A 7,970-nucleotide genomic window follows, 5' to 3' on the forward strand; every position below is an offset into this window, starting at 1 on the left:
GAAGAATGTTTGACAAGCCGCTTGTGTGGTGTATTTCGCTCTTAAGGTGGTTAATGTCATGCGGGACATACATATGTTCGATGGGTATGTACGGAGGTGCGCATTAAGTGGTTAATGTCAGGCGGTGCTTGTTCAAGATATACGCGTACACCCTAGGCTTGAAGTGAAAAGCATTTTTATCGTACATTTTTGTTGTTCTCATTTTTTATTTTATTCATTTAGATACACTTAACATAGGTAAATATAGCAAAACACAATATAATTGCATTAATCAATCAATCGATTAATTATATGTATTTTTTTCTCACTAATTTTATAATCATCAGTAATTTACAACTGGCTGTTGTTAGATGTTGTATCGCTTTCTTTCGCTTCGCTTAATTCATATAAGTTTTCCAATGTTAATTAATTATGTATTAACTCATCTACGCATTTTCTTTACTCTCTTCCCTTAGCTTCGCTAAAATCTTGATCCTTTCTTTCACTCTCTATTGCTTGCTTGCTTGCTTGTATGCCAGTCCAATAAAATTTCATATAGCGATATCTGTTTGAATGGTGTTCCTAATCGTACAGGACCACCAATGAATTTCTCAATAGCTTTTCCCTCCGCATGCTAGTAGTTCCGGTAGCCCTCTACGTTTCCTCTCCACGCACATCCATTGCATTATGCATGCGGTGTATGTGTTATTGGTGTTTCCAGCGTGTATTGATTACTTCATAATACATAATTTTATATATAAAACATTACTTTTGTATTTTATTTATTTTTTAATTAAAAAAGCAGAATATTCAATTGTTTGCAGTTTTCTCTTGTGTGTGTTTCCCCTTATAAATATTTAAATTAATTTCGTTTTTTTTGTTTGAGTTTGTTGTTGCTTCTAATTATTTTTTACTAAAACATTTACAATAGTTTTACATATCCTTCGAATATGAAAAAAATTATAATTACAAACTTCAATTCTTTCGGTATTCCTTCATTGTTTTTAAAGTAAAAAATCTTCTTTTCAATAAAAAGTATGCTTTTAAAATTATTGAACTGATTTACTGAATTTAATTAAGCTATAGTTGCTTAAATAAATAAGAAAACGCACTTAATTGAACTCAATAGTAGATATGCGAGCGTATGAAATCAAATGGGGGCGGTGGTCATGGTAATGGCTGGGTGAATGGGAATACAACTATTTTATTTGTGTAGTTCTCATCAATACAGTCACGCGTAGTTTTATTTTTTTTTTTTTTTGATTGCGATTGTTTTGGATTATATTATAGGGAAAACTTTTTAAGAAGGCGGAGACTTAAGCGAAAATTTTCAAGTTTAAGGATTGCGTTGAGAGGCGTTCATTGTTTACTTCATTCTGTTTATGTTGTTGTTGTTGTTTTTGTTTGTTTTCAAGAAAATACGCTTTCAAATTATAGTTAAATATGTATATTATTACTTTTCTTTCAAAAATTTCATTGCAGTTATACTAATTTCTGTTTCAATTATTTCCTTGCATTTAATATAATATGTATTTATAATAACCATTTTTTACTTTTACCGTTTGTTCTGTTTAATTGCTTTTGCTTTGCTTTGTTTGTTGCAATTGGTTGTAGGTTCTGTAATTTGGAATTGATTTGGATTGAATTTGATTGGGGAACTATGGTCGTAGTAGTTTATTGTAGTTTTATTGGTTGGTTGTTGTTGTTATTATTTATGCATAGATGACATTTAAAAGTAATGCAGAACGTGCATAAGGCGGTCACTGACAACACTGCTTGCGCACATCAGCCGTAACAGTCGGCTTCACATCGATGGGCTCCACATTTGGACGAATAACATCACCCTCGGGTGGATCTCTGATTTGTTTCTGCGATACGATACGATAGATTTCTGTAAGGATTCAGTCGAATGTTATATGTATGTAAATATTTTAAAGATATTGCAAGCCAGTTCAAAGTGTTTGAGAAAAATACATATGTATGCATCGATAAAGGAATTTCACCTGAGAGTATATTTTGGAATGCAGTTTCGACGTTCGTCGAATCCAAGGCAGATGTTTCAATGAAACTCAGCCCATTACGCTCAGCAAAGAGTTTCGCCTCATCTGTCGGCACGGAACGCAAATGCCGCAAATCGGACTTATTGCCCACCAGCATAATAACAATATTCTGATCGGCATGATCACGCAACTCTCGCAACCACCGCTCCACATTCTCGTAGGTCAAATGTTTGGCAATGTCATAGACGAGCAGTGCACCAACAGCGCCGCGATAATATGCAGACGTAATGGCTCGATAACGCTCCTGACCGGCCGTATCCCATATCTGCGCTTTAATTGTCTTACCATCAACCTAAATTAAATGAAAAGAGAACAAATAAACGTTATGTAGACGTTGTGGGTGGTTGAGTAAGCTGGTCATTAGAAGTAAAATGTTACTATGTAGCGCCTAGGCTAGCAAATATTTATGTAAGCTGGTGGGGTAATATTGTATTTTAATGTACTGTATAAATAAAAAAGCTAAATATGAAACATGATCCCCTAAACAAGAAGCCCCTTTCCCTGAATTTAATATGTAATAAAATGTTACTTGCCTCTATGCTACGTGTTGCAAATTCAACTCCAATTGTTGACTTCGATTCCAAGTTGAATTCATTGCGCGTGAAGCGGGAAAGTAAATTACTTTTGCCCACACCGGAATCACCGATCAGCACAACTGTAAAACATAATACAATATATAAGCTACTGATTACAAAAAACGATATGTATGTACATAAGTTCATATCGCTTAATTGCAGGCAGAATGTAATAACTCAAAATATAAGCAATGCAAAACAAGCCTTTAAAGTTTTACAAAAAAAATTTCTAAATAATTTAATCAGTACAACTTATTAAATTAATTTAATAATAACTTTTTTTCAGTTGCGTTTGAGCTATGACGTTCTTCAAGCAAACAAGTGATATTTACATATCTCTATATTATATATATTCATGATTAGTGATAGTAAAAATTCGAGCAGTTAACTGTCGCCAGGCGCCAATTCAGACATTTTTGCTCTTTTGACATTTTAATATAATTGGATATTTTTGAATTGCTGATAAACACGTTCTCTTTTTCAACGTTACCGCCGACGCAATACCACACCAAACGTCCACATATAGTTGTGTTGGGCAATTCTACATTGATAGTGGCTATGTTGACTTAAAAACCCGATTTGCAAGTACATATGTAAGTTCTTTATTTACACCTAGAAGTGTGTATACATGACAAAAAAAATAGCAGCCCAACTAAGCAGCAGTTTAAAATATGCCAACAATTCATTCATTAATTATACCTTCAAAGTTTGTTTTTTATCGATCAGTAGATAGTTTCATGAGGTAAAAGCTTTTTCAAAAGGCTTCCTGGGAACCAGAAGACCTTGCACTCTCTATTCCTTCCTCTTTTGTATGAAGTAGACTTCTGCTTTCGCTACCCATAGAAGGGCTTTTGTAAGACGTGCTTCAGAAGACCTTTTGGAGTTTTGCTATAGCCAGTTCTTTAATTCATATAAATCATACTTTTTGAAGGTATTTACCCAGAACACAATTTAGTTAGTTCTTCCAAAGTGAAACCATTCTAAAAGGCTTAACCAAGATGAGCATGCTTTTTAGAAGCGCTTTTGCTATTTGCAATTTACACGAATGTATAAGTTTATATTATTTAGCATTACAAAAGCCAGTACATATGTATTTGATATGAACCTTCAATAAATACCTTGAAGAATTATTGTTTTTATTACCTAAATCAGCACCTTTAGAAACAAGAATTCAAAAGACCTTCTCACGACGTCCTATAAAAGTCCCTCTATATGTAGCGAAAGCAGAAGCCTTCAAGTTGTGCCTCACGTCTCTCGGGAAGGCCTTTTAGAATGGTTTTTAGCCCTTGAAATTATCTACTGGGTATTTACGGTTCATGCCAAATACTTTTTATTGCAAATTAGAATGCATCTGTAATGGTAAATAATATAAACTTATTACTTTCTTATTTGTAAACAGAGGGCATGCAGGGAAACACTTTTTCCAGCCATTCTTAACAAAGCCTTTTAGACTGGCTTCACTGAAAAAGGCCTACCCAAATTGTCTTCTGGGCTGTTGTGCCTCGCTCTTGCAAACAATATTTTTTCTCAGCTATTATCTTAATCGTGTCAACGAATGAGCGGACAGAGTGAGTCATCTATTGTGGGATTTGGTATCAGAAGCTAAATATTTTTAAGTGTAAGCAATCGATATTTTCTTGTAGAAGCTTTCTTAAGCATGACTAATCAGCGAATCTAATGTCGTTTATCTGAAGGCCCAGGAAGCGCACAGATTCGACTTTGGATTCGGATTAAGATTAGACAGTTTGAGATAACATGTGAAGAGCGAGCTAATATTGTCCGGGCATCTTTCGGTACCTATTGGGCGTACTTTACGCATGATTGATTGTGAATAAGTAGGGTTTCTACATTCATAATGGAATTATGGAACTCGATCCATTCATATGGCTTAGAATTGAAATCTTTTTATTTCTCCCGATTAATAACGGTAGTGGTATATCAGAATCCGTCTGTTTCAGAGAAATTAATAGGTACGTATTGCTGAGCATAATAATATACCAATGACTGTTTAGCGATTCTCTGCGTCCTCTGGTCACCGCCAACCATACAGGGGCAATTCAAGAAAAACTTCTTCGTCAATCGCCTTGTATCACGGCCACTTACGTTTATTATTTATATTATTTATATTAATAATTGCTGCATAAAAAAATAAGGAAATCACAAGGCACACAAAAAGGCTATAAATTAGATAGGCGTTGGGCGTCGGGATCCGCGGGGCCCACGGTACTAATTGAGACATAACTGGGAGGGGGGTGTCACGAAATTTGCGGGTGGGACGGCACAGAAATCCTTTACCCCCGACACTCCCGAAAAAACCAGCAACTTTAGAAAGTTCAAATTATTGTTACCTGTTAATGTACTATATCTGGGGTAATAGCTAAATGAAATGTTATTTGAATTAATTTGAAAGCGGGTTCGGGACCTAAAAATCGAGTTTCGGGATGGTCGGGTTCGGGATTGCATATTTTATTCTGTGCCCATCTCTGCCCATGCCTGATCATTAGAAACACAAACGAAAAAATAAGAATGCGATTATTGGGAAGCAAAATCACAATGAGCAGTCCAAATGTAATGATTACACACATGTGTAACTACATAAAAACCACATCTGTTTGCATGCATGTACATTAGGCTGCATCACCAAAAAAGTTGCGGTTTTTCCGGCGGAATTGCAAAATCTTTTATATTTTAAGACAAGCCCAAAATATTCGGAAAAATATTAAGATTTACGTGAGCTGGACCGCTTTGAAAATACCTCTAAAAATAGAGTTTTCATGAATAAAAACCGTTTCTTAAAGAATTTTTTGCAAAAAATGCTCTCAAACTTAAACTGTTTGGTCGTCTGAGGTGATTTTTTTCCAAAAATACTTAATAAAAAACTAAATTTTTCGAAGATATTTTGATGGAAGTCTTAAAATATAATACATTTTATATTTTTTTTTTGTACGGGCAATGATGTAGTCTAATGTACATACTTAGACTTCTCTCTAAATTGGAAAATGCAACAAAATGTACAACATAATCACAAATAAATCAAGAAAACGAACGCGCAATAAAATGCATTTGAAAAGGTTTCACAGGAAAGTACACCGTACATACAAATGTACGTATATACATACATATGAATGTGTGCTTTCCATATGAACATGAGATAGCTCAGTGAAAGACGAGGCACACTTTAAAATCATTCCATGTTGAAAAAGAAATCCGGTTTATGCAGCATCAACAGGCAGAGAATATCAACAAGAGAGAAGGTTAAGAGAAAAAAGCGATTTTTAAATAACTTGGGAATAACAAAGGAAATTGCGTTTTCGATTAATGCGCAATCACGATCATAGGAGTAATGTTGAGAAAACAATGAAAAATAATTGTGTACGAAGCGATTATTTGTGCTACTCAGACGAACTCGAAAGTGGCAGCCATAACAAAGAGAGGTAAACATTTGCAATCAGCTGTCGGTAATAAACCCAATCCGCATAATTAATAACTATGTACGTAACTCCTTTAGTCTAATCATCCTTGAAATTATTAATAAACAAGCAGCATTGGGTCTAAGTATCAAATAGAAAAGTTTAATAAGTTGAGGTCAACGCAACATAAAAAAAAAACATTCAACCAAATCAGTCACCAAAAATAACTTAACACGAATACGTCACTTTTATGCAACGTGTCACAAAACTAAACGTCCGAACATGATAGCAAACCACCAAATGAATACTCGTACACAACAGAGTAGGCAAGAACAAGAATGTGTTACGGCATGCAGAACAAATACCAGATTGAAGTTGACTGGCTGGCTGTCTGACCTGCTACTCTAGCACATACATATGTATTTACATACATGTACTTGAGTAGTGGAAGTGATGATAGTTGCAGCAGACTGCTAGTAACCATCAAAACAGCTGAAAAGCGAGTAGGTACAAAACAACTGCTCGCATTTGCGAGTTGCCGATGACGGTTTGCATCCGCGGTATCGAAGCTGAAGGCACAAACATATATATGTTTGTACATGCTGATGAAATCTTTTGAAGATCGAGCCACCATGCGTGGAATATGCACTATCGCTTTTACTTGATAGCTCATTATATTCTTATATCAATTAAGCCAAGTATGTATGAATACATATTTTGTATAGTTTAGCGCTATATATACATATGTAAGTATATAGGACGCTGTAACCCCTTCAGATACATGTTTGTTGTATAGAAAATTTAGAAAATTAAAAACAGTGCACACCAGACTCGGCTCTTATTACGCTGTCCGATATAACCAACCAGAAACTCGAAATATCACCAACCAACCACTCGAGCATGGGCTACGTCATCGCACTTTATTGATGAATGACTCTTCCATTTTAGTTCCACTTTCATCGCAACTTTTCCAGTTCTTTTCTTTCGTTCGACACTCTAGTAATAATTCATGTTTTCTGTATCTTACCTTCAGCTAAGTTAATTTAAATTAAAAACAATCAATTACCTTTGAATAAATAATCGTATTCGTCCTCCCTTGTGCCCATGTTTGGATGTGAATTGTTTCTCCAACTGTTTTTAGCGTTGCCTTTTCCTCTTTTCCTTTTCGCTTTTGCAGTGCAATTCGGTGACCTGTGATTATCCTTTTTCAGTTACTCCACTTGTTTTATTTTTCCAATACTCTTCTTCTTCGATCTTCTTGCAACTTCTTTATCGTGGTATTTTTTCTACTTGAAAGTTTCTTCTTCAGTATGTAATTTGCGTATCTTTTTATTGCTCTTTCTCAAAGCTCTTTTTTATAGTAATAAAAAATCAACGATTATTCACCGAAATACGACGAAACACACAAACACATATGAAGATAGTGAAACCAAAGGGCAAAACGACGGTCCAGCGGACGGGTGACAATAACGACGATGGCGCCGACAGTGAAAGAAAAAAAAGGAAAATATTAAATTAGAAAATATGACGGGGCGGTGACTTTTCCACTGATTAAGAGGCTGTCGCTTCAGCATTTACTTCTTCTGCATAATGTATGTGTCGCTACAGCGGCTTCATTTCCAATGGAATTCGCCCAAAACTTTGCATACACAATTTTCTAAGCTACACTTTAAAATATCGCTTCACTATAACTCCTACACTTTAGTTATGTTTAAAAGCTTCCCTTTAATTGTGACTAAATGCTATTAACAATGTTTGATTCGATTTCTTTAAATCTTTAAAAAAATTAATCACCTTTTTACGCGACAACTACGACGACGACACAAGAAAATCTCTTCTTCTTTTTTCAGTGCCGTTGTTCAATCTGAGAACGTAATTTACGTTCTCTGATCAAATATGGCGGGCGGCGAAGGTGGAAAGCAAAACGAAAAAATAATCTACTACTG

At 35.1% G+C, this 7,970-nt stretch overlaps 1 protein-coding gene across 2 annotated transcripts; it reads right to left on the minus strand.

Moving 5' to 3' along the window:
- Positions 1 to 182: 182 nt before the first annotated feature.
- LOC118739683 (ras-related protein Rab-11A-like) lies at positions 183 to 7,907 on the minus strand. 2 transcript variants are annotated; one of them, XM_036471162.1, is made up of 5 exons: positions 7,819 to 7,907; positions 7,091 to 7,374; positions 2,573 to 2,694; positions 1,983 to 2,331; positions 183 to 1,870 (listed from the first exon to the last, which is right to left on the minus strand). In XM_036471162.1, the coding sequence occupies exons 2-5, from the start codon at positions 7,128 to 7,130 to the stop codon at positions 1,740 to 1,742; spliced, it is 642 nt and encodes a 213-aa protein (XP_036327055.1). In that variant the 5' UTR covers positions 7,131 to 7,374; positions 7,819 to 7,907; the 3' UTR covers positions 183 to 1,739. The 2 variants fall into 2 exon arrangements, with proteins under 2 accessions (XP_036327055.1, XP_036327065.1); XM_036471172.1 differs by lacking the exon at positions 7,819 to 7,907 and adding an exon at positions 7,603 to 7,803.
- Positions 7,908 to 7,970: the final 63 nt, after the last annotated feature.

This window comes from Rhagoletis pomonella, unplaced genomic scaffold (assembly GCF_013731165.1).
Source record: "Rhagoletis pomonella isolate Grant_MI unplaced genomic scaffold, Rhpom_1.0 Rhpom_scaffold_00001, whole genome shotgun sequence".
Classification (NCBI taxonomy): domain Eukaryota; kingdom Metazoa; phylum Arthropoda; class Insecta; order Diptera; family Tephritidae; genus Rhagoletis; species Rhagoletis pomonella.

Coding starts and splice junctions, on each gene's coding strand:
- LOC118739683 (XM_036471162.1), bottom strand. CDS start 7,130: ATGGGCACAAGGGAGGACGAATACGATTATTTATTCAAAG. Junction 2,695..7,090: donor ATACGATTATTTATTCAAAG/GTAATTGATTGT, acceptor TATGTTTTACAG/TTGTGCTGATCGGTGATTCC. Junction 2,332..2,572: donor TTGCAACACGTAGCATAGAG/GCAAGTAACATT, acceptor CATTTAATTTAG/GTTGATGGTAAGACAATTAA.